The following is a 26,825-nucleotide window of genomic DNA, read 5'->3' as shown; positions in this document are numbered from 1 at the left end:
GTACATGGGATTGGTGTGGGATTAGTGTGAAAGGGTACACGATGGTCAGTACGAACTCAGTGGGCCAAAGGGCCTGTCTCTGTGCTGTGTGGCCCTGTTACTGTATGTGAGTTCCTGGGACTCGTGACCTTCCCAGAGCGAGAAAAAAAATGACTTCATCTCCATCTGATCTTTAAAAGTGACCATTTGGTTGCATTTGTATTTATAACGTACAATTCATGGTTTTAGGAGCACTTTTAACAGCTGTCGCGCTGAACGCACCATCAGCCAATCTTCAGTAGCCGTGCTGAATAGCCAGGTGATCAGCCTGCGATGTGGGATCGAGGATTAAACGTTAGGGTGAGCTTGCACCCCCTCCCACCCCACCATCCATCAGTCGAGGGTCTCAGGGGGATTCGTATTCATAGAACACTGAACAGCATAGGACCAGCCCACAATGTCTGTGCTGAACACGATGCCGAATTAAAATGATCCCATTCCCCTGCACATGGTCCATATCCCCCCATTTCCTGCATACTCATGTGTCTGTCTGAAACCCCTTAAACCCCTCCATTGTATCTACCTCCACCCCCACCCCTGGCAGCCCGTTCCAGGCACCCACCACTCTCTGTGTAAGAAACTTGCCCCACACATCTCCTTTAAACTTTCCCCCTCTCACCTTAAATGCACGTCCTCCGGTGTTTGACTTTTCCACCCTGGGGAAAAGATTCTGACTGTCTACCCTAAATAATTTTATAAACTTCAATCAGATCTCCCCTCAGTCTCAGGCGCTCCAGAGAAGATCCAAGTTTGTCCCACCTCTCCTTATAGCTCATACCCTCTAATCCAGGCAGCATCCTGGTGAACCTCTTCTGCTCCCTCTCCAAAGCCTCCACATCCTTCCTGTAACACGGTGACCAGAAATGTACACAATACTCCAAGTGCAGCCTAACCAAAGTATTGTACAGCTGCAACACGACTTCCTGACCCAACCGATGAAGGCAAGCGTGCCACATACCTTCTTTACCACCCAATCTGCTTGCATGGCCACTTGCTGGGAGCTATGGACTTGGACCCTGTTTGGAGGTCTGATTATCTGGCATCTACAACAGAGCTGACACTGGGAGTGTTTGGCCAAATGTTAAAGAAGCGTATTATCCAAATAGTGAGAGAGTTTTGAGATGCAGAGGGATCGGAGTGTCCTGGTGCAGGATTCACAAGTGACCAGAAGGCAGGTACAGAAGTATATTGGAAAGTGAATGGAATGGTATTGGTTATCGATTCTTGGAGTCATACAGCAGGGAAACAGACCCTTCGCCCCAACTCATCCATGCCGACCAAGACGCCCATCTGAACGTCCCATTTGCCCACATTTGGCGCATATCCCTCTAAACCTTTCCTATCCATGTACCTGTCCAAATGTCTTTTAAACGTTTGTTAATGTACCTGCCTCAACCACTTCCTCTGGCAGCTCGTTCCACATAGATACCACCCTCTGTGTGAAGAAGTTGCCCCTCAGGTCCGCTTTAAGCTGCCTCTCACCTGAAACCTGTGCCCTCCAGTTCTTGATTCCCCAACCCTGGGAAAAAGACAACATGAATTCACCCTGTCTATGCCCCTCATGATTTTATACACCTCTACAAGATCATCCCTCATTCTCCTGCGCTCCAGTGAATAAAGTCCTAGCCTGCCCAACTTCTGTCACAGAGTCCTTTAAGTCCTGGCAACATCCTCGTAAATCTGCTCTGCACTCTGTGCAACTTAATGGCAGCTTTCCTACAGCAAGGTGACCAAAACTGAACACAGTACTCTAAGTGCAGCCTCAGCTTGTACAAATGCAACATAACATCCCAAGCTCTGTACTCAGTGCCCTGACTGAAGGTTACTACAGGGGGAATTGGATACCCAGTTAACCCCCAAGCAGGTCCATGGAGTGCAGTGGGTTGGGGAAACTGAGAGAGAGAGGAGAACAAGGTATCAGGCATGGATGTTCCTCCTGTACTCCCCATGGACAGATTCCAGTCTTTCACGTGGCGTTGGCAATGGGGAGCGGATTCTTGTTCTTCTGATCCAGATCCCAGTGTACTGGAGCCCCTGCAGAAAGGGTGCCAGCTCGCCAGTGCACAGCAAGCTCCCACCAACGAGGGGTGAACGTGTGGTTGGAGTCTGCCATTTCTGTAATGGGCAAAGGGAAGGTCTCCTCTGGAGAGAGAGATTGTCGCTGTGGATGAGAAGGTGGTCTTGTGACAGAGAGGACACTGGGCCAGTGACAATCCCAGTGTTCTGTCAGTGAGTACAATAGGCCAGAGACAACCCCAGTGCTCTGTCAGTGAGTGCACTGGGTCAGAGACAACCCCAGTATTCTGTCAGTGAGTGCACTGGGCCAGTGACAACCCCAGTGCTCTGTCAGTGAGTACAGTGGGCCAGTGGCGGTCACAGAGTTCACTCCCCTGTGTTACTGGAGCAGCCAAGCAGGAGGGTGATTTCTGCAGTGGGCTGACTGATGGGGGTTCGCAAATTTCCTATTTTTGTCTCTTGCACGTTAGCGCCAAGGCTGGCGAGCACTTTTGGCAGACTTCGTGCTGTGTTTATCGGGATTGGGCGATGCAGGTGCTTAGACTGAGTGCGACCATGTTGTGATGTTGTGCATGTCACACATTAATTAACAAAAATAATGTGTTTTTCAAAATTATTCAAGCACAGATTTCTCTTTTGTTGATGGGTTCCGACTCCAGAAGCTTGCTGTAACGGACACTGATGTCAGTGCCTTTTCCGTCTGTTGTGTGGCACATCCTCAGATGGGGAACACTTGCTCCCCACCCAGGGGGTTTTGTAGCCCCTTCACCCACTCAGGACGAGCCAAAGGGTGTTACAGCTCATGATGTGCATGGGGCTCAGTATGGGAGGGGCTGGCAGAGGCCACTCGGCCCCTGAAACTGAGTTCAGCCCTCAGTAAGACCCAGAACACTCTGTCCATCTATTCCTGTTATCCCCCCAATGTGTTTGTCAGTCTGAGGGGTTAACATTAACCACTGACTCCTCCCTTGCCCATTGACACCTCCCTCACTGACCCTCCCTCCCTCGCTGACCCTTGCTCACCTACTGACTCTCCCTCGCCCACTGACAACCTCCCTCCCTCACTGACCCCTCCCTGGCCCACTGACCCCTCCCTCGCCCACTGACCCCTCCCTCCATCACTGACATCTCCCTCACAGACACACTGACCCCTCCCAGACTGACCCCTTTCTCCCCTCTCTCTGACTGTACCCCAGCTCCTTGATAATCTGCATATCAATCACCATCAGCCAACATGCCCAGCATTTGTGTGGCGCCCTTCACCTCCCACCACTGGGAAGGACAGGTGGACCTCAGCCAGAAATGGACAGTCCCCCAGACCTGTCTCCTGCTTCTTGGCCTGAGTGCCCAGCTTTTCATTTATCAGACGCAGCTCCCACCCGCTCTTGCTCCTGCCCATAATAATTCTCCGTCCTGCAGACATCAGCATTTAAGCCTATTTATAAACCGTTTCATCTTCTCAGGTCAGCTGAGTGGAGACCTTTGTATTCAAAGCTGCCTTCTCCATTTCCCTGTGCTCTCTCAGTCCCCGCGCCATCGCAGAGAGTGTTCACATGTTGGTAACTCCATCTCAGATAGACTGTGATTCATGTAACACCACAAATACAACTGCAAAATCTAGCACCAGTCTTAGGTTTGGTCCCTTCCCAAACTCTGCCATTACATCTCAACATTCCCATATCCATCCAGTGATTACCCACACTGGTACACCCCTCCCCGTCTCTGTAACCCCCCTCCGGCCCCCACACCCCTCCCCGTCTCTGTAACCCCCCTCCGGCCCCCACACCCCTCCCCGTCTCTGTAACCCCCCTCCGGCCCCCACACCCCTCCCCGTCTCTGTAACCCCCCTCCGGCCCCCACACCCCTCCCCGTCTCTGTAACCCCCCTCCGGCCCCCACACCCCTCCCCGTCTCTGTAACCCCCCTCCGGCCCCCACACCCCTCCCCGTCTCTGTAACCCCCCTCCGGCCCCCACACCCCTCCCCGTCTCTGTAACCCCCCTCCGGCCCCCACACCCCTCCCCGTCTCTGTAACCCCCCTCCGGCCCCTACACCCCTCCCCGTCTCTGTAACCCCCCTCCGGCCCCTACACCCCTCCCCGTCTCTGTAACCCCCCTCCGGCCCCCACACCCCTCCCCGTCTCTGTAACCCCCCTCCGGCCCCTACACCCCTCCCCGTCTCTGTAACCCCCCTCCGGCCCCCACACCCCTCCCCGTCTCTGTAACCCCCCTCTGGCCCCTACACCCCTCCCCGTCTCTGTAACCCCCCCTCCGGCCCCCACACCCCTCCCCGTCTCTGTAACCCCCCTCCGGCCCCCACACCCCTCCCCGTCTCTGTAACTCCCCTCCGGCCCCCACACCCCTCCCCGTCTCTGTAACCCCCCTCCGGCCCCCACACCCCTCCCCGTCTCTGTAACCCCCCTCCGGCCCCCACACCCCTCCCCGTCTCTGTAACCCCCCTCCGGCCCCCCACACCCCTCCCCGTCTCTGTAACCCCCCTCCGGCCCCCACACCCTCCCCGTCTCTGTAACCCCCCTCCGGCCCCCACAACCCCTCCCCGTCTCTGTAACCCCCCTCCGGCCCCCACACCCCTCCCCGTCTCTGTAACCCCCCTCCGGCCCCTACACCCCTCCCCGTCTCTGTAACCCCCCTCCGGCCCCCACACCCCTCCCCGTCTCTGTAACCCCCCTCCGGCCCCTACACCCCTCCCCGTCTCTGTAACCCCCCTCCGGCCCCCACACCCCTCCCCGTCTCTGTAACCCCCCTCTGGCCCCTACACCCCTCCCCGTCTCTGTAACCCCCCTCCGGCCCCCACACCCCTCCCCGTCTCTGTAACCCCCCTCCGGACCCTACACCCCTCCCCGTCTCTGTAACCCCCCTCTGGCCCCTACACCCCTCCCCGTCTCTGTAACCCCCCTCCAGCCCCCACACCCCTCCCCGTCTCTGTAACCCCCCTCCGGACCCTACACCCCTCCCCGTCTCTGTAACCCCCCTCTGGCCCCTACACCCCTCCCCGTCTCTGTAACTCCCCTCCAGCCCCCACACCCCTCCCCGTCTCTGTAACCCCCCTCCTGCCCCTACACCCCTCCCCGTCTCTGTAACCCCCCTCCGGCCCCTACACCCCTCCCCGTCTCTGTAACTCCCCTCCGGCCCCTACACCCCTCCCCGTCTCTGTAACTCCCCTCCGGCCCCCACACCCCTCCCCGTCTCTGTAACCCCCCTCCGGCCCCCACACCCCTCCCCGTCTCTGTAACCCCCCCTCCGGCCCCCACACCCCTCCCCGTCTCTGTAACTCCCCTCCGGCCCCTACACCCCTCCCCGTCTCTGTAACCCCCCTCCGGCCCCCACACCCCTCCCCGTCTCTGTAACCCCCCTCCGGCCCCCACACCCCTCCCCGTCTCTGTAACCCCCCTCCGGCCCCCACACCCCTCCCCGTCTCTGTAACCCCCCTCCGGCCCCCACACCCCTCCCCGTCTCTGTAACTCCCCTCCGGCCCCTACACCCCTCCCCGTCTCTGTAACCCCTCCGGCCCCTACACCCCTCCCCGTCTCTGTAACTCCCCTCCAGCCCCTACACCCCTCCCCGTCTCTGTAACTCCCCTCCGGCCCCTACACCCCTCCCCGTCTCTGTAACTCCCCTCCGGCCCCTACACCCCTCCCCGTCTCTGTAACTCCCCTCTGTCCCCTACACCCCTCCCCATCTCTGTAACTCCCCTCCAGCCCCTACACCCCTCCCCGTCTCTGTAACTCCCCTCCGGCCCCTACACCCCTCCCCGTCTCTGTAACTCCCCTCTGGCCCCTACACCCCTCCCCGTCTCTGTAACTCCCCTCTGTCCCCTACACCCCTCCCCATCTCTGTAACCCCCCTCCAGCCCCTACACCCCTCCCCGTCTCTGTAACTCCCCTCTGGCCCCTACACCCCTCCCCATCTCTGTAACTCCCCTCTGGCCCCTACACCCCTCCCTGTCTCTGTAACTCCCCTCCGGCCCCCACACCCCTCCCCGTCTCTGTAACTCCCCTCTGGCCCCTACACCCCTCCCCGTCTCTGTAACTCCCCTCTGTCCCCTACACCCCTCCCCATCTCTGTAACCCCCCTCCAGCCCCTACACCCCTCCCCGTCTCTGTAACTCCCCTCTGTCCCCTACACCCCTCCCCATCTCTGTAACCCCCCTCCAGCCCCTACACCCCTCCCCGTCTCTGTAACTCCCCTCTGGCCCCTACACCCCTCCCCGTCTCTGTAACTCCCCTCTGGCCCCTACACCCCTCCCCATCTCTGTAACTCCCCTCCAGCCCCTACACCCCTCCCCGTCTCTGTAACTCCCCTCCGGCCCCTACACCCCTCCCCGTCTCTGTAACTCCCCTCTGGCCCCTACACCCCTCCCCGTCTCTGTAACTCCCCTCTGTCCCCTACACCCCTCCCCATCTCTGTAACCCCCCTCCAGCCCCTACACCCCTCCCCGTCTCTGTAACTCCCCTCTGGCCCCTACACCCCTCCCCATCTCTGTAACTCCCCTCTGGCCCCTACACCCCTCCCTGTCTCTGTAACTCCCCTCTGGCCCCTACACCCCCCCCCGTCTCTGTAACCCCCTCCGGCCCCTACACCTCCCTCACCCCCCTTTGTCCACCATTAGTGCCTTCAGCTGCCCGGGCTGCGAGTTCCAGAATCCCACCCCACTACCCCTCCCCTACTGTCCCCCCCCCAACCCCCTCCACCTCTCCTCCTCCCCTCAGTTTTATCCACTCACAAGGGCAGGAGAAGGCCACCACTTGGCCCCTCTAGTCTGCCCACCACTCAATATGATCATGGCCAATCCACACTGCCCTCAACCCTCCTCTCTGCCAGTTTCCCATCGCCCTCAATCTTTTAATTACTTCAGAAATCCTCTACCCTCTGGAAGAAGGAATTTCTCTGCACATCACTTTTAAAAGTCTGGACCCCTATTTTGTGGCTACTCTGCCTTCTGTTCAAGTGGGCTGAGGAATAGCAAATAGTGTTCAATCCAGATAAGTGAGAGGTGTTGCATTTTGGGAAGACAAGTCAGGTAGGACTTTCACAGTGAATGGCAGGGCCCTGGGGAGTGTTGTAGAACAGAGGGACCTAGGGATACAGGTACACGGTTCCCTGAAAGTGGGGTCACAGGTTGACAGGGTGGTGAAGAAGGTGTTTGGCACGCTGGCCTTCAGTCAGGGTAACAAGTACAGAAGTTAGGATGTTATGTTGCAGTTGTACAACATGCTGATGGGGCCACACCTGTGTTCAGTTTTGGCCATGCTGTTACAGGAAGGACATCATTAAGCTGGAAAGAGTGCAGAGAAGATTTAGGAGGATGCTGCCAGAACTCGAGGGCCTGAGTTATAGGAAGGGGTTGGACAGGCTGGGACTTTATTCTTTGGAGCGTAGGAGAATGAGGGGTGACCTTTTAGAGGTGTATAAAACCATGAGGGTCATTGATAGTCTGCACTCAGTCTTTTTCCCAGGGGATGAGAATCAAGAACTAGAGAGCACAGGTTTAGGGTGAGAGGGTAAAGATTTAAAAGGGACCTGAGGGGCAACTTTCTCACACTGAGGGTGATGGGTATCTGGAACAAGCTGCCAGGGGAAGTGGTAGAGGCAGGAACATTGCAACATTTAACATTACTTGGACAGATACATGGATAGAAAAGGTTCGGAGAGATATGGGCCAAACGCCGGCAAATGGGACTGGCTTAGGTGGGCATCTTGGACGGCATGGAGCAGTTGGGCTGAAGGGCCTGTTTCTGTGCTGTAGGAGTCTAAGGTTCCCTGTGCCCCGCTGGTGGCAGGGAAGGTTTGAAACCACTTCCATTGAACACTACAAATACTTGAGGGGTGGGATGAGGAGGGTGAAGCAATGGAGGACAAGGCAGGCTAGTCAGAGGACTAGGTGAAGAGGATCAGTCCACAGATAGATCTAAAAATAAAGGCTGGACTTTTGAAATGCTGGGTTTCAGGAATGGGAGCCAGTGACTCTATGACTGTTGTGGAAATATCTAAACACCTCCCCTGTCAAGTCCCCTCAGGGTCTTGTATGTCTTAATAAGGTCACCCCTCATTCTCCTAAACTCCAAAAATGACAGACCCAAACTGTCCAGCCTCTCTTGGGAGAACCTTCTCTTCCCAGGAATTAGCCTGGTGAACCTCCCATGGACTGTCTCCAGTTCTGCTTTATCTGTTTTTATGTGCGGGACCTACCAACACCCTGTGCAATTGCAACAAAACCTCCCGATTGTTAAAGTCCAACTCTTCACAACGAAGGCCAACATACCATTTGCCTTCTTCACAACCTGTCGGACCTGCCCGCTGATGTTTTCTGATTCACGCAGCAGAACACCTCGATCCCTCTGAACTTCACTCAGTTGCAGTCTCTATCCAGTGGACAATAATCCACCATTTGGTTCCTCGAACCGAAGTGCATGACCTCACACTTCCCCACGTTAAATGCTATTGGCCATGTTTCACTCGATCTATCTACATCCCTTTGCAGAATCACAGTGACCTCATCACAACACCCCCTTACACCTAATTTCATATAATTGGCAAACTCGGAAACTTTATATTTTGTTCCCTCCTCCAGGTCATTAACGGAAATAGTAAACAGCTGTGGGCCAAGGATCGGTCCCCTGGGTATTCTGCTGGTTACATCCCTCCCGTCTGACAAGGGCCTACTTATTCCACCTCTTTGTTTTTGTGTGACAGCCAGTTGTATATGGTTTGATGCCAAATTCTGTTTGATAATGCTGCTTTGAAGTATCAGCTCTTTTATAGGCTATGTTTAATTGCAGGGTCTCTTAGCAGAGTCTCAGAGTAGTGAGCTGGGAATTTCTGTGGAGGAATAAGAACCTCTACTCATCCATCCCAGAAGACCCTGAGATTCCCCTTTTCCGATGGAGACACAAGAGACTGCAGACGCTGGAACCTGGAGCAACACACGAGATGCTGGAGGAACTCAGCGGGTCGGGCAGCATCTATGGAGGGAAACGGACAGTCGACATTTCGGGTCGAGACCCTTCATCTCAACCTGAAATGTCAACTGTCCATTTGCCTCCTGACCTGCTGAGTTCTTCCAGCATTTTGTGTGTTGCTCCCCTTTTCCAAAGTCCACTTCCTCCTTCAGTAGTTGCAATTTCACCTCCAGCTCTGCAGAGAGAGAGAGAGAGAGAGGATTTGTCAGGGTTGAGTTCCTCCTGCATTGGGACCAGATTAAATATTGTAGAGGGGAATTGAGCAATCCTCCCGTGAATGAATGGGTAAACTTGGCAGCAAACTGAATGAAATCAAAAGAACTGCAGATGCCGAAAATCTAAAATAAAAACAGAAACCGCTGGCAGTATAGAAGGTCAGGCCACATCCATGGGAAGAGAAATATAGTTAATGTTTTAAGTCGAAGACCCCATCAGAGCTCAAAGTTCTGGTTTTATTTATTTTTGTTGGCAAATTAAACGGTGGCTCTCAAAAAGCAACAATTGTCAGAGGAAGCATCAGAGACCCTGGGAGAAGAATCTCCAGGAGGTACAGAAGCCTGAAGTCCCCCACCACCAGGTTCAGGAACAGCTACTTCCCTTCAACCATTCGGTTCTTGAACCGACCGGCACAGCCCTAATCACTACCTCAGCATAGCAACACTGTGACCAATTTGCGCTATAATGGACTTTTTTTGGTTCTAATTGTGTACTTGTATAATTTTGCATAATTTATGTGAATGCTGCTTATCTGATGCTCTGTGCCTGTGATGCTGCTGCAAGTAAGTTTTTCATTGCACCTGTGCACACATGGACGTGCACATGGCAATTAACTAGACTTTGACTTTTTGCCTGAGGTTGCGTGCAGTGTGATATACTCTGCTTTTCCATTGGTTCTTGGATGTGGATGATTTGGGGCTTCCTGGGCCACTACAAGGGGGCAGGTCAGTGCCAACCGTGTTGGCAGGTCTGGAGTCACATATAGAACAGACTGGGTTAGGATCAAAGGAAGGATATTGTAGAGGGGGTGCAGCAAAGCTTCATTAGATCAGTCCCAGGGATGGTGGGCTTACTGTACGAGGAGAAATGACATAGACTTGGATTGTGTTCTCCAGAGTTTTGAAGAATTCAAGGAGATCTGAATGGAACTTCTAGAATCCTCACAGGAGCTGGCAGGCAGGCTGTTTGCCCGGCTGAGGAATCTCCAACCAGGGGCACAGTTTGAGAATAAAAGGTCAACTGTACAAGACTGAGTTGAGGAGAAGTTTCTTCACTTTGAAGAATGCTTCCCCCTGGACGTTGAGGAGGCTCTGTCTTTGAATTCACAGAGACATTTGATCTCTGGGCATGAGAGGAATCAAGGGATTCAGGGATGGTGCTGGAAAATGGTGTTGAGGAGGAGGTCAGACCAAGATTTTGATGGATGTGGAGCAGGTTTGAGGGTTTGAATGGCCTCCTGCTTCTCCTGTAACATGTCCTTAAGATGGCAGATCTTGTCCCCTGAAGGACGTCAGTGATACAGGCAGATATTTACAGCTGGTTCTTGACTTACGAAAGGTTGCATTCCTGGAAACAGTTCGAGAAGTGAAACTTTTGTTAACTGGGGAGATGCTTTATGAGCTTTTGTGTGTTCCTACATGGTGAGTGTGGTGCTATTCATCACAGCGAAAAATAGCTTCGTGAAGCAGAGATGTGTAACCCAAAGGCACAGCAGCAAACGCCTGATGTCCGTGACCATCATTACTCATTCCAGCTTTTCTCGTCAGTCAGGAACCTGACCTCCCCGGCTCCTGACTGCTCGCTGACCCGGAGCTTGGTTGTGTTGTCTAGGAGGTAAGGATGTTACTATCACTGAGGGGACAATGACCTTTGTGTTGAGTTTGTGGTCCTGATCTTCAGAAGCCTTTTCTTTGGTCAACTGTAGGCTGTGCTGGCACTGGAGGCAATGGGGAGGTTCATCGTCAATGTCTGTCTTCATTGACAGGTGGCTCCCAAGGTATCAGAAGTGGTCTCCAGTTCCACAGTCTCACTGTAGATCTTGATAGTTGGGTTATTGGTTGTCCTTGGTGCAGTGGGGACAGATTGGTGTCAGGTGCTTAGTGCAAGAGTCACTTCTGGGAATGATGACTTGGAGACCCAGCAAGTGTGGACAGAGGCAAGCTGTAACTGTGCAGAACTGGAAAGAGAACACAGAAGATTGACAAGGATGTTGCCAGGACTTGAGGACCTAAGTTATAGGGAGAGGTTGGGTAGACTAGGACTTTATTCCTTGGAGCGTAGGAGACTGAGGGGTGACATTATAAAGGTGTATAAAATCATGAGAGGTACAGATAGGGTGAACGAACATGGTCTTTTTCCCAGGAAGGGGAACTAAAAACTTGAGGGCATGGGTTTAAGGTGAGAGAGAAAAGATTTAAAAGGGACCTGAGGGGCAACTTCTTCACACGTGGGAACATGGAACGAGATGCCAGAGGAAGTGGCTGAGGCAGGTGCAATTACAACATTTAAAAGACATTTGGATAAGTCCGTGGATAGGAAAAGTTTAGAGGGATATGGGCCAAACATGGGCATGTGGGACTAGCTTGGTTGGCACCTTGGTTGGCATGGACGAGTTGGGCCGAAGGGCCTGTTTCTGTGCTGTATGACTCTTTGACTCGAACTCAATGGCGGAGATGGTGGTGTCCTTAGATGTGAAGATTGAATAAGTCTCTGGTTGGACTGTAGACTGGACCCAGCCCAGTGTAGTGAGGTGCAGTCTTGCAGAAAGGACAATGGAGACAGATTGGAACAACATCTGCACGAGGATTGGCCCAGGATGAACCCGTTGGTCAGGATGACACCTTGAATGTCATGGGCAGCAGGTATAGAACAGGGCAGGCAGATGTGAGGACTCCCCACAGTCCCATCAGGTGAAAGAGCCAAAGCCTTCTGTAAGGCACAGAAAGGTCACGTTTAGTTGTTGGGGCTTCTCCCTGCATTGTTCTTGGGGTTGGTGCTGGTGAAGGTCAGGTCCATCGTGCCTTGCCTGCCACTGTAACTGTGGAAGGAGTTTCTCGGCCATTGGAGGAGATGGTTGAACAGGACACTGACGATACCTTTCCCTCAGCCAGACAGTAGGGAGACCTTGATGTGGTTATTGCAACGGGACTTCGAGGATGGTCACAATGACTGCATCACTGAGACCATCCTAGGTGACTCCTCATCCCAGGGGAAGGAGGTGAGGTTGTGGTTTCACACCAGCGACCGACAATTTGTAGATGGACTGGTCAACTTCGGTTGGGCTGGGTCGGCACCAAGGCTGTGGTAGATGGAATCAGACCTTCACATGGACAGACTCTTGGTGACAGAGGTCTCCAAAGTGTTGCTTCAAGTGGGGTGCCTCTGTCTCCTTCATTCTTGGACTTTGGTGGGATGGGTCAGTGGAGGTTTGGGTGTGGATGGACATAACCACATTGAGGATCCCACAATGCCTGGGCTGTCTGTGAGTGGCTGAGCTTCTCTCCACTCACAACCTTTGGGGTTCTCTTTGGGATATCAGCCTCCAGATACCTCTCGAGCTGGAGGGGAGGGGTTTTCTATTGAGACATCATGCTATTGCCTATCCAAGAACAGCGATGGTTTACAGTTAATGAGTCTGTGGGTGTCCTGCTCATTCTCATTGAAGTAATTGCAACCTCAAAGCGACCACAAGTCTCAGCGACAGCTGACAGGCACAGGTCAGGAGAGAAGTTCCACAGCAATCCAACGTCACCAAGGCTGCCCACATCAACGTGACAAGAGAGGACGTGGGGTCAGCCATAGGTGACCACACAAACAGAGAGAATCCAGAAAAGTAAATGGAAGCAAAAACTTAACATGTGACACTACTCACTCTGCACAACAAACAGTCTTTCGTCAACAGAATGTTGACTGTACCTAGTCGCTGATTATTCAGGGTGAGGGTCATTGTGTAACTGTTCAGAGTTGCTGTTTATTCAGGGTGAAGGTCACTGACTGTGTAACTGTACAGAGTCACTGTTTATTCAGGGTGAGGGCCACTGTGTAACTGTACAGAGTCACTGTTTATTCAGGGTGAGGGTCACTCACTGTAACTGTACAGAGTCACTGATTATTCCGGCTGGGGTTCACCCTCTCGGAAGCTGGTCAGAGTCACTATTTAATCATTGACGTGATACTTACTACCAGAGTAACGTTGTCATTTGTCCTGAGCGGGTCTTGTCATTTTCAGCTGTGTGTGACCATTGTGCGCTTGGCTGGTTTGTCTCAGGTTCTCAATGAGATCTTCTTGGAATGACCTCATTTTGGTTGTGCTTAAATCAGTGAGGCCTGGAAGGAGATAAAGGTAATAGCGGTCAACACTGAGGGAGAGAAGCTCTGAAGATGAGCCAGGCAGGAGATAATTTATTTAACCCGCTGGGGATTTCAGTAAACCAGGCACAGAGGGAATTTTTCCAGACAGAGGCCGATTGGAAGGTAACATCTCCCTTCTGATGGCAAGGATCTAGAATGTCATCGCTGTGTTTGATGATGTTAATTTATACCATTTTCATGTGAATTTTCAACCATAATTTAGGCCCTTTTTCTGCAGAGTATGGGTCACATCCAGAGTAAATCTCCCTCTACACTGTCCCATCACACACACCCAGGGTCAGACACAGAGTGAAGCTCCCTCTACACCGTCCCATCACACACTCCCGGGGTCAGACACAGTGTGAAGCTCCCTCTACGCCGTCCCATCACACACTCCCAGAGTGGGACCGCATAGATTAGTCACAAAGAAATGCCAGACTATGGAATACTGGATGAAATAAATAACTATGGGTTAACTGCAGTGTGTCTACCAACTGGAGTTAGTTTTGTGCCTTGGAATGAATTAACCATTGAAGTTTTTGAGAGCAAAGAAAGCCTTGGCTTGAATGGCTGGACAGGTCCACTCTCCATGTACTTTGTGCTTCCTCTAGCATGCTGCTAAATAGAATATAGAACACGGAACAATACAGTGAAGGAACAGACCCTTCAGCCCACAATGTCTGTGCTGAACAGGAAGCCAATTTAAACTAAATCCCTTCCGCCTGCACACGGTCCGTCTCCCTCCATTCCCTGCACATTCACCTGTCTGTCTAACAGCCTCTTAAACCCCTCTGTCATATCTGCCTCCACCCCCACCACTGGCAGCCCGTTCCAGGCACCCACCACTCTTTGTGTAAAGAACTTGCCCCCACACATCTCCTTTAATCCTTCCCCCCACACATCTCCTTTAAACCTTCCCCCTCTCACCTTAAATGTATGTCCTCTAGTATTTGACATTTCTACCCTGGGAAAAAGATTCCAACTGTCTACTCTGTCTATGCCTCTCTATAAATTTCTGTCAGGTCTCCCCTCAACCTCTGACAGTCCAGGGAGAACAACCCAAGTTTGTCCAACCTCTCCTTATAGCTCATACCTTCAAATCAAGGCAGCATCCTGGTGAATCTCTTCTGCACCCCCTCCAAAGCCCCCACCTCCTTCCTGTAACGGGGAGACCAAAAATGCACACAGGACTCCAAATGTGGCCTAACCAAAGTTTTGTACAGCTGCAACATGACTTCCTGACTCTTGAACTCAATGCCCCGACCAATGAAGGCAAGCGTGCCGTATGCCTTCTTTACCACCCGGTCTACTTGTGTGTAGGATATCCTTTGCATTGAGGCTGTAGAGGTAATCTGGGTTTGTGTTGCCTGGTATTGTCAAGGATTGAGGCAGTCTGTAGCCAGTTGTCCCACTGCTATACAAACACGGTGTCTGGTCACATCGGGAGACTCCCAGTTCCAGGCTCCCTACCCTGTTGCTTCGTTCATTGAGCTTAAGGCTTATCTCAGAATCAGATTCAGGTTTATTATCACTGACATATGACGTGAGGTTTGTTGTTTTGCAGCAGCAGCACAGTGCAAGACATAAAGACATAAAAATTACTGTAAGTTACAAAAATAAGTAAATCGTGCAAAAGAGGAATAATGAGGTAATGTTCATGGGTTCATGAACCGTTCAGAAATCTGATGGTGGAGGAGAAGAAGCTGTTTGTGAATTGTTGAGTGTGGGTCTTCAGGCTCCTGTATCTCCTCCCCGATGGTAGTAATGAGAAGAGGGCTGATCTGGGACTCAATCCCATCTCCTGCCTTTTCCCCCCACATCCCTCAATCCCTTTGGATGACAAAAATCTCCCTATTTCAGGGTTAAAACTAATTACTGACCCAGCATTGATGGTTGTTTGTGGGAGAGATTCCCAAACTGCTCCCGCCCTCTGCACTGAGAAGTGTTTCCCAACGTCGCTCCTGAAACCTGGCCTCTAACTCCCAGACTAGTTGCAGACTCCCCGACCAGTGGAAAGAGTCTCCCTCCCTCCACGCTCTCAGCTCCCCTTGATATCCCAGGAACTTGGATCAGGTTGCCCCTTGCCCTCATTGGGAGATCTTCTCATATCTCCAACACAACCCTTCAGACTTTTGCTCCACATTCTCTGTGGAAGGTCCCTGATGTATTTTCCATACACCTTCAGGAATTTTTCCTCCCAGCTCCTGTCCTGCTGACCCTTAATCCCGCTGCTACCCAGCAACCCCTTCCTCTCTCCAACTCCTTCCCACCCTACCTGCTGTCCAGCCCACTTCTCAGGCACCTCTCCCCAACCCCACCACCCCTGACCTGCTTGGATGAGAAGGGCTGTGACTGGGAGCCATCCCATTGGCTGACCCAAGCCAATCAACTGCATGGTCAACTCCTGGAGGGTTGGTCGGTGTGGTGGGACTCCAGGGAGGGGAGCTCTGCTCGTGTCTAATGCCTCTCACAACCCAGAGTGTGGTTGATATTTGGAACATGCTCCCAGAGGAGGGGGTGGAGGCAGATAAGTCACTGTGTTTAAGAGACATTTAGACAGGCACAAGTAGGCAAGTTATTGAAGGGTACGTGTGGGCAAGTGGGATTCGTGTAGGTGGGCAAAAGGTCAGCATGGACATGATGGGCCAAAGGGCCTGTTTCTATGCTATCCCACTCTGTGACTCCATGCCTCAGAGCACTTCCCAGCCAATGAAATGTTCCTGAAGAGCTCGACAGCGGGAGCCCACTTGTGCACAGCAAGCTCCCACAAACAGCAGTGGGAGCGCAGCCGGAGGGTCCACTGCAGCGAGGTTCTCTAGGAAGGGCCCCGGTCTCCTTCTGGCTGTGGCCGTGCCCTTTCCCTGAATCCGACGGGAGGGCAGGTCAAGCCTGCAGTGCCCCTGACAGTGTGGCTCTCCCTCAGCGGGTGGGGGGCCAGTCTGGCATCAGAGATCACCAGGGACCCCTGTCAGGGTGGTCCCTTCCTGTCGGGCTTCACCACGGGAGCGGTCACGGATCTGAGTTCCTGCCACCTCCGAGGGAAGGTGGGACCCTGTACAGGGGGTCACCTGGACATGGTGTTGCCCCACCCCTGTTGTGATGGCACCACTCAGCATTCTAGGGGCATAAAGACAGCTTGGGTTGGAGGGACGGTCACTGGAAGTGTCGACCCCTCCACTGCCCAGATCCGCCAGCTGTTGGCATGTCGTGGTGGGAGTGAGTGCCTGGCACTGCCGGGGGCATCTATGGGGCAGATGTTGGGTCCTTGCCTCTTGCCCCTTCCTCCTCTGGCAGAGGTGGATGGAGCCCAGGGCTGCAACCAAACTATTGCTGGGCACCTGACTCACACTGAGGTCTCCCTGTCCGAAGGAAGGTGGAGGGAGACCATCTGGAGGTTCAGGGAGAGTGAAGGAGATAGGAAAGGAAGAGTGTGTGAGAGAGAGTGTGTCACTCAGGGAGGGAGGGAGTGTCAGAGAGAGAGTGCAGGAAAGAGTATGGGACAGAGAGAGTGTGGGACCGTGTGCTGGGGAGCAAGAGACTGTGGGGAAGAAAGTTTGTTGGAGAGGGAGTGTGATAAGGGGCAGAGAGAGAGAGGGAGTGCAGAACAGAGAGAGAGTTTGAGGCAGAGAAGGGACGGTGAGAGAATGGAAAAAGGATTGTGTGAGGCGGAGTTTGAGGTGAGAAAGAATGTGTGAGAGCGCGGAAGTGTGGGACTGAGAGAGGGAAGGAGCGAGAGAGTGTGAAGGTGAGAGTGTAGGGGAGGAAGTATGGGACAGAGAGGGAAGTTGGGGAGAGGGAGTAGGAGAGTCTGTGTGGGACGGAATGCGAGTGAGAGAGTGGGGGAGAAAATATGGAGCAAGAGAGCGCGAGAGAGACGGAGAGAGTGAGGAAAAGACCTCGGGAGATAGGGTGACAGAACAGGAAGTGAGAGAGTGTGGGGGAGAGAGAAAACTAAAGTGAGAGAGACAGATAAAGAAAAGAGAGAAAGGGGAGAGTAAGGGAGAGGGATAGAGGGAGGGAAGGGGGGAGAGAGAGAAGGCATGAGAGAAGGGTGGGGGGAATTAGAGAAAGAGGAATCGAAAAGAAATTGAGAGGGCAAGAGAGGAGGAGGGATGAGAGGCAGAGAATGAAGGTCAGGGTGGAGTCGGCAGGGAGGGGGGAGGGAGGGAGAGAGAGACATGGAGAGAGAGAGAGCGAGAGAGAGGCAGAGAGAAAGAGGGCAAGGAGAGAGAGAGAGGGGGGAGGGAGAGAGAGAGAAGCAGGGAGGGAGAGAGGGGAGAGATGTGGGATGGTGGGTGGAGGGAGGAGAGGAGGGAGGTTTGGTGTGTCTGCCCTCTGGCCGGTGCTGTGGACTGACCAGGCAGGATCCAACCTCTCAGGAGTCCAGTCTGCCCAGCTCACAGCCAGGCCGGGGAGGGGAGAGATGGAGCTCGCTCCTCGGAGCTTCAGGTGGGGGAGCCCCTGGAAAGGGTGGTGTCGACTGGGGCGAGAGTCCAAGCACCAGCAGGAATCTGAGGGGCCAAATGGCCTCAACGTTTGCAGCAAAATCCCATACAGTTTCCCTCTGAATCAAAACACAAGAGCCAGGCTGGAAACCGGCGCCTGAAAGCAGGGGAAGGGTTGGGTGAGGTTCTGCCAGAGGAGAGCTGGATTCACTCGCCGCCCGAACCCAGCACTCACTGTCAAAACACCATTTATTTATTTTACGCTCTCAATAATTTATTGGCTCTCCAGGAAAGACAGAGCAAAGCATGCGGTCGCAATATAGATCCTATCTCATTTCTTTTCAGTGTTGGTGAGATTATCCTCTCCCCCTCCAGTGTGCTTTCGAGTAGGCCAGTCCTCTGCACCATACCCCAGCGATTTCTACTTTGTAGGTTACTGCATGCTGCCTGGATTTAATTCAGCTCCTGGTTCTATTCTTGGTTAAATCTCTCTCTCTCTCTCTCTCTCTCTCTCTCTCTCTCTTTCTCTCTCTCTCTCTCTCTCTACCCCTCTCTCTCTCTACCCCTCTCTCTCTCTCTCTCTCTCTCTCTCTCTCTCTCTCTCTCTGTCTCTCTCTGTCTCTGTCTCTCTCTCTCTCTCTCTCTCACACCGTCTCTTTTTCCTGGATTTCTGCCCCCTCCCTTCTCTCTCTCTCTCTCTCTTTCTCTCTCTCTTTCTCTCTCCTTCGATTTCTCTCTGCCCTGCTCTTTCTCCTTCTCTCTCTCTCACCGTCTCTCTTTTTCCTGGATTCCTACCCCTTCTCTCTCTCTCTCTTTCTCTGTCTCTCTCTGTCTCTCTCTCCCCCCCCCCCTCCCTTTCCCCCACAAAGCCCAGATAGAAAAGGAATAAGTATTCATAGGTAGGTGGTGTGGAGCAGAGAGTTGTCCGGTGCTGTCACTGGGAAGCAAGCAGTGTTGCTGGCTGCCGTGGCTGCCGTTGGCTTGTGCAGAGACGGTGAAGACAAGACCTGCTTGGTGAGGGGCGAGCAGGCACTTGGGATCTTTGGAAGTGCGTCCCCGTCCTCTTGGCAGAAGCTCGCTGGAGGGGGAGGGAGGAAGAGTTGCTGAGCCGCCCGTCCGCGTCGGAGACTTTGCTAGGAATTGTCTTCAACCCCCTGGACTGGAGAAGGGATCTTTAAGTCGGAGCCCCCCCACTGCTGCCTTGGTGGGAGCTGGCTGCAGAGTCCGGGAGGAACAGTGTCCCTGAGTGTTGAGGAGAAGGTCGGCGGTGGGTGTGCAGGGGAGGATGCATCGGCCTGTGACGGGATAGTCTGGAGATTAGCCGTGTTCCCACTGTCCCAGAGGCAGCAGAGAGCCACGCCACTGGAAGCCATGGAGCAGAGGGCATCATGAAGCTATGCCGCCTGGTGGCACCACCACTATGTCCTGCGTGGCAGCTGCGCTCCTGTTGGGGCGCCTGGCACTGCCCGCCCTCCTGCTGAGTCCCCGACCCACCTGGGCGGCTGCCCGCGTCTCCTCCAGCCTCAGCACCTCCCACCACGTGCACCACTTCCACAGCAAGCACTTCTCCGTGCCCATCGCTATCCACCGATCCGCCGTGTCGGCCAGAGGTCACGGTAAGCTCACCCAGCGGGTGCTCGGCTCCCCCCCACCCCCCCAGCCCTGCTCGCGTGCACTCCGGGACGTTTTGCCTCACCCAGTTGAATAGTTGCCTCGGCTGACCAAACACCGTTGCCCAGATGTTGTTGCTAAGCATTCCTTTGGTGTCTCTGCCTGAGTTACAGGGAGAGGTTGCGCAGGCTAGGATGTCACTCCTTGGAGTGTAGGAGAATGAGGGGTGACCTTACAGAGGTGTACGAAATGAGGGGCATCGATAGAGTGGATGGTCACAGGCTTTTTCCCAGGGTAAGGGATCAAGAACTTGAGGACATAGGTTTAAGGTGAGAGGAGAGGGATTTCATAAAAACCTGAGGGACAACTTTTTCACCCAGAGGGTGGTCCATCGATGGAACGAGCCACCAGAGGAAGTAGTTGAGGCAGGTACATTATCAACACTTGGACAGGTACACAAGGTTCAGAGGGATATGAGCCAAATGCGGGCAAATGGGACTGGTTGAGATGGGTATCTTGGTCAGCATGGACCAGTTGGGCCGAAAGGCCTGTTTCCCTGCTGTGTGGCTCTATGACTCTATATAGGGAGAGGTTGGGCGGTCTGGGACTTCATTCCTTTGAGTGTAGCAGACTGAGGGGTGATCTTATAGAGGTGTATAAAATGACTGCCTCACACAGTCGAATAGTCCAACAACCCCCCCCCCCCCCCAACCCCCATCCAGTGGACAAAATGTGTCAGGTTTCATTCCTCAAAGGGTTAATGTTACGCCCGGAGTGGCATCTCACATTGGCATGTGTTCCTGGACAGTCTCAACCGGTCAATTAATCTGCCTTCTCTCTGGCACCAATTAACTGATGAATGAGAGTGTGCAGGAGAAATCAAATGAAGCCATTTCTTTTCTGAAAAATGTCTCCGCTTTGATTCCTCTCCCGGCTTTCCTGGAGAGACTGTAATTCCTGCAGACTCTGGGGATAACCCTGGAGGGTTGACAAGCCTTGCGTTCAGTCCTGGGTTGGGCACAGCGAGGGAGGGGCTGGGGGTTGGGGGAGGAGGGTGCAGGGGTGAGGGGAAGGTCTGCTCGGAATCAGTGCACGTCTGTCAGGCAGGGAGCTGCTCCTGGGTCCCAGGGCTGGGGGGATGCTACCTTGCTGCTGTTGCTGCCTTTGTTCAGGAGGACACGGCGCTCCCTCCTCTGGCTGCACAGGCTGGGGTTGGAAAGGGGACATTTGGCCGCACTAGCCTTGTGGTTGTAATCTCAGTCTTCCCCACCCCCCACCCTACCCCTCCCCTCAGCCCAGAGTTAATGTGCAGTGGGATTCCCACAGGGAGTCTCAGCCTGAGTGGCCCAGACTCTGGTACGGACTCTCGGTGCCCCTACACTTTACCCACCCCCCCACTCAGCCGCCGGTCTGTGTGTCTGTGTCTGTGGGTATGAACGTTTGTGTTAGGATGTGAGAAGGCGTGTGTGTGTGTGTGTGTGTGTGTGTGTGTGTGTGTGTGTGTAAAATGCTAGTGAGCATGAATATGTGTGTGTATGAGTGAATTTATTTGTGACTGTGTGTGAATGCGTGTGTGAGTGAATGTGCATGTGCATGTGTAGGCATGATCGTATGCATGTGGCATGTGTGTGCACGCATTTTTGTGTGCACTTTCATGTGTGTATACATGCATGAGCCTGTGTCAGCACAAATGTTTGAATGTGCTTGTGCACAAGTGTGCCCGTGTGTCTGCATGTGTGTGCACATGAATGCATGCATGTGTGCGCACGTGTGTGTGTGTAACCTGGACAGTTTAGCCGTGTGCCTTGTACATCGGCCCCACTGTCCCGTGTTGAAGCCCATCTGCCCCTCCCTGCCCCAGGAGGTGTGTGTGAGGCATGGAGGGGTCTTGGTGGGAGGGGGATGGAGGTGGGGGGAGCCTTCACAGCGGTGCTGAACAGCCTCCCTTCCCTAGGTTACTGGTCGACCTGCTCCAGACCCCCATGTGCTGCAGGGTAGATATCAGACACCCCCCCCCCCCCCCCCCCCCCCCCCCCCCACCCTGCGAGCTTCCCACCTCGACCAGCCCAGCTCACCACCCAAGCCCCACTCATCACTCGTACATCTGTTACCAGTCGGACAATGCCACAAGGCACAAAAATCAGGGCGAATTAATTTTTTAGAATCCCCATTAATATTTATATGGAATGCAGTGTATTCCTGCAAACCAGCAGCAGTAGCGGCAGAGCAGAGCTGCTCCCTGATGATGCAGGGCTGAGAGATGGAGGGAAGCTGGGCTTCATTCTAGTGGACCTTTCCCAGCCAAGGAGTGGCCCCACCGTCACTCCATCCAAACAGTTTGATTGTACCACTGATTGTCCAGTTCACGTTGGAGGGTGGGAGTATAGGGTAGTGAGGCAGTTAATGAGTGTGAGTGTGTGCGTGAGAGTGTGTGTGAATGTGTCTGTGTTTGAGTGTGTGTGAGAGTGTGTGTGTGTGTGTGTGTGTGTGTGAATGTCTGCGTGAGACTGTGTGTCTGTGTCTATGTGTGTCTGTGTGTGTGTCTATCTGTGTGTGTGTGTTTGCATTTGTATCTGTGTGCGTATCTGTGTGTCTGTGCATGCATGAGTGTGTGTATCTATCTGTGCATGTTTGAATAGGTGTGTGTATTTGTAGTTGTGAATGTGTGTGTGGATATGCCTGCTTGAGCAAGTGCATGTGTATGTTAGTGAGTGAAAGTGTGTATGACCCTGTGTGAGATTGCACTTATGTCTGTATGTACATTGTGCGAGTGTTTGTGCGTCTGTGTGAGTCTGTGTTTGTGTGTGTGCTTGCATGTGTATGTGCTTGAGTATGTGTGTGTGTGAGTGAGTGTGTGGCTATGTGTGTGTGAGAGGGAGAGAGTGTGGATTTGCTGTGTGTGTTCGAGAGAGTGTGTGTTTGTGTGTACATGTAGCTGTGAACATGTTTGTGTGTTGATTCTGTGGAAGGCAGTGATGGGGGAACTTTGGCAGAGATTGAGACATGGCGTGTCAGGCGCTGGGAACTGTTACTGGCTCTTGGACACTGTTGAGAGGCAGGATGGTGTCTCCCAGTGCCAAAACCAAGTTGCACTGGGATTAGTGAATATAATAACCCTTTGTACTGAGTGGAGTGGTTGGGGACTGGAGTAACGTGGTATTACTCTGCCCCAAGGCTGGAGAAGTGGAGTAATCATGTGTCAACCTGTGCTAGGTTCAGTGAGGGCAGTGAACTGTATCACTCTGTCCTGTGGTTCACAGTGGTGAGGCACAGTTTTACACCGTGCAGTGGGTCTGGAGATGTCATAAAATATATGACAGTTCAAAGCCTGAACTCTCCATTCCTCTGTACTGAGGTTCGAGAGATGGAGTAACCCGGATTACTCAGCCCAAAGTTACTGTGAGCAATGTCTCAGTGAGGACATACCTAGGATGCTGTACTAAATGTCAGGGAGTACCATAGACCCACATGGCTCTGGTGTGGAGGTATACCCCAGTACTTAGGTTGGAGTGAAATAGTCAAATATTAAACTGTCGGTGGGTCAGGGGTAGAATAATCCATTGTTACTGTGTGATAAGGTTTAGGTGGTGGGAAAACCCAGTATTACTCTGTGCTGACGTTCAAGTAGTGGGGTGACCCATTATTACTCTGTGCTAAGGTTCAGGTGGTCAGTACCCAAGTCCCACCCTCAATTAAGTTTCATGGAATGATGTGGCCAAGTTTCACCTTGTGGTAATTTTCAATGAGTAGAGTGAGCTGGTATTACTCTGTGCCGAGGTTCAGGTATTGGGGTGACCAATTATTACTCTGTGCCAAGGTTCAGGTATTGGGGTGACCAATTATTACTCTGTGCCAAGGTTCAGGTATTGGGGTGACCTATTATTACTCTGTGCCAAGGTTCAGGTATTGGGGTGACCAATTATTACTCTGTGCCGAGGTTCAGGTGTTGGGGTGACCAATTATTACTCTGTGCCGAGGTTCAGGTATTGGGGTGACCTATTATTACTCTGTGCCGAGGTTCAGGTATTGGGGTGACCTATTATTACTCTGTACCGAGGTTCAGGTATTGGGGTAAGCAAACATTGTTCTGTGCCCAGATTCGGGGACTTGAGAATCCCAGTATTACTTTGTTAGGTTTCAGGGAGTGGAGTAACCTACCTTTGGGATGTAGAGTAACTGTATCACTCTGGGAATGGAGTAACCAAGTACTTCTCTCTGCTCAGGGACCAGAGTATTAAAGGTGGGTTTAACCAGAAATGCTCTGTGCTATGCATGGGGAAGTATGTGTAACCCTCAGCTAATGTTTAGGAAGTGCAATATCCAAGTATCATACCCAGTGTTGCAGAGAGTAAAGTCATCCAGATCACTGCTGAGCCTCGAGCACTGACCGAACAGTATTACTCTGTCCTAACCTTCAGGGAGTGGAGTAACCCAGTGTTAAGTTTCAGGGAATGAAGTAACCCTGTATAATTCCATGCTGATTTTCAGAATGTGGAATAGCTTTGAATTACTCTGTGCGAAAGTTCAGGGAGTGGGGTAAACCAGTATTATTCTGTGTTAACACTTGGGATGTGCAGTAACTGTTTTACTCTGAGTTAACGTTGAAGGAATACAGTAACATAGGAGTAGAAGCACGCCATTTGGCCCTTTGAGCCTACTCTGTCATTCGTTATGGGACACTTGATTGAGTTGCAGGAACAGGTGCCTTGACCCACTGAGTCCATGCATTTACTCTGCTGAGGTTCGTGGAGTGGTGTAAACAGGGGTTAGTCAGTGCTGTGGTTCAGGGTAATGGAAATTCCTCCTTACAGATTCACACATCACTACCCAAACACTTGAGAAATGGAATAAAATTTGCTCTCACCGAATTTATGTGAAAAAATATAAACACAAAATTTATTTTTTATAACTGCCATTTCTTACACTGACACACGTGCAGATGACACAGCTTCACATTACACATGATTGCAATACAGACCATTTTCTCAGAACACAACCCCCACCCCCACCAATGGAGGGGTCACCTGTATTCTCGAACTGTGCCGCCTCTGAGCCAAGGGAACACTCTTCCTGCGTCCATCCCGTCAAACCCTTTATGGTTTTGGTGAGGTCTTCTCTCGTTGTTCTCGACAAGGATACAGCCCCTGTCTTGGTCTCTCCTCATACAGCAGAGCCACCATCCCCAGAACCAGTCTGCTGAACCTTTGCCGCATTCCCTGCACACAAAGTACATCCTTCCTTTGGTCAGGAGACACGGAATGTGGAACTCACTGAAGAAAGAACAGTGGTGTTTTGGGGGTATTTTTATGCACCAGGTCCTTTGAATATGGACTACTTCAATGCTTTGGGTGTAGGCAGCAGGGAGAGAGAACATTGTTTCAGGGTAACTGTTCACAGAGCAATGTGGAAGTCAAAACCCAAAGGGCTAGCAGTTTGCTCAGCGCAGACATTGTGGGCCGAAGGACCTGTCCTGTGCTGTACCATTCCGTATAATGTTGCTGTACCGTTCCGTATAATGTCCTAGTTTTGAGTCTGAAAATAGAACAATGGCCAAGCTGTTTTCCATTCTCAGCACAGAAACAGGACCTTCGGCCCATCGTGTCCATGCTGACCAGGGTGTCCACCTACACCAATCCCATCCCCCAGCACCTGGGCTGTAGCCTTCCCTGCCTTGGTACTTCATGTGCTGGTCAGATTCTCTGCCTCCACCACCCCCTCAGAGAGTGTGTTCTGATTGAGAAACAGATTCAAATTTCTATAGCCCCCTTTTCCAACTTCCAAAAGTGCTTTACAACCAACAAGAGACTCAGCAACTGCAAACCCTGTTGTAATTTCACATCAGTGACAGTAAAGTTGCACTTGGCCGGATAAAGAGCTGTGCTGAAGAGACTCCTGGAGACACGCAGTGGCCTCGAGATGCCAGTAAGACTTTGAAACTGTGCCAAAGGACCTTTTGCATCCATCTCCGAGAGCCTCTGCTTAAGGTCTTGTCTGAAAACGGCACCCCTGATGGAGTGCAGTACTCGCTGGCTCGTACCAGAGTTCCCAGAGAAGGCCTCAACAAAGGCTCGAGGGGAAGCTGAGTCCTGGCTGAGTGAGTGAGATCTTCAGGAGAAGATGGGTGGTCCTCTCCCACACCCAGGCCCCCTCACCCAGCCCCTCCCCCAGCCCCCTCCCCCCAGCCCCCTCCCCAAGCCCCCTCAACCAACCCCCTCACCCAACCCCCTCACCCAACCCCCTCACCCAACCCTCTCACCCAACCCTCTCACCCAACCCCCTCTCCCGGCACCCTCACCCAGACCCCTCACCCAGCCCCCTCCCCCAGCCTGTTTAGAACATAGCACAGAACAGGAACAGGCCTTTCAGCCCACAATGTCTGTGCCAAACACGGTGCCAAATTCAACTAAATCCCTTCTGCCTGCACACGGTCCATCTCCCTCCATTCCCTGCACATTCACGTGTCTGTCTAACAGCCTCTTAAACCCCTCTATCATATCTGCCTCCACCCCCACCCTTGGCAGCCCGTTCCAGGCACCCGCCGCTCTCTGTGTAAAAAGCCTGCCCCACACATCTCCTTTAAATTTACCCCCTCTCACAAATACGTGTCCTCTAGTATTAGACACTTCGACCCTGGGAGAAAGATTCTGAGTGTCTACCCTATCTTTGCGTCTTTTTTTTAATAAACCCTGCCCCCTCTACACACCCTTCCCACTGAGTTCCCACCAGCCCCCCCCCCCCCACCCACTGTTCCCACCTGCCCTCCCCACCTCCCTTATTTGGTTCCAGGCTCCACCTTCCCCTCCTATCAGATCCCACCACCTGCAGCCCTCTGTCACCTCCACCCATCACCTCCCAGCCTCTGTCACCATTCCCACTCCCCCCTCCTCCATCTGCCTATCACCCCCTCCCTCACTCAGATCCACCCATCACCTGCCAGACCTTGCCCCGCCCCCTCCCCCCACCTCTTTACACCGACTGTCTCCCCTCTGCCCTTTCAGTCCAGATGAAGGGTTTCGTCCCCAAACGTTGACTGTCCCTCTCCCTCCACAGACCCACCGAGTTCCTCCAGCAGTTTGTATCTTGCTCAGGTTCCAGGGACTGCCGTCTGTTCTGTCTCCAGTCCTCTCTGTCTCACTTCTTTATGCCGGACATCACAGAGACCAGTTGTTCTCTCTGAGGCGGGGTTGCTGGGGACTGAAGATTCTGCAGATCGGTGTGACATGCTGACAGACTGCTTGGATGTTCCTTTCACCCTGAGTCTCTGCGTGTTAATTGCACACAGACGCACATCCCTGCCTTTAATCCAATGTGTTTAATTTTACTCTGGCACCCGGGCCGCCAAGTGAACAGACGAAACCTGTGGGCATTAATTGGTTCGCAATGTGGCTCT

At 52.9% G+C, this 26,825-nt stretch overlaps 1 protein-coding gene across 3 annotated transcripts in view; it reads left to right on the top strand.

Moving 5' to 3' along the window:
- The window catches only part of LOC127586968 (neurexin-2-like), a 760,879-nt gene that overhangs the window by 454,284 nt on the left and 279,770 nt on the right, over nt 1–26,825 (top strand). Inside the window, exon 1 of one of the 3 annotated variants that reach the window (XM_052045022.1) lies at nt 18,393–19,440. The exons of the other annotated variants lie outside the window; for them this stretch is intronic. Coding sequence (XP_051900982.1) covers nt 19,221–19,440 — 220 coding nt within the window. The 5' untranslated portion in view covers nt 18,393–19,220. Of the gene's footprint in view, nt 1–18,392; nt 19,441–26,825 lie in introns of those variants that run through there. 3 annotated transcript variants of the gene reach the window in all.

The sequence above is a fragment of the Pristis pectinata genome, chromosome 38 (genome assembly GCF_009764475.1).
Source record: "Pristis pectinata isolate sPriPec2 chromosome 38, sPriPec2.1.pri, whole genome shotgun sequence".
NCBI classification, from domain to species: Eukaryota; Metazoa; Chordata; class Chondrichthyes; order Rhinopristiformes; family Pristidae; genus Pristis; species Pristis pectinata.
This window is presented reverse-complemented; position numbering and strand designations above follow the sequence as displayed.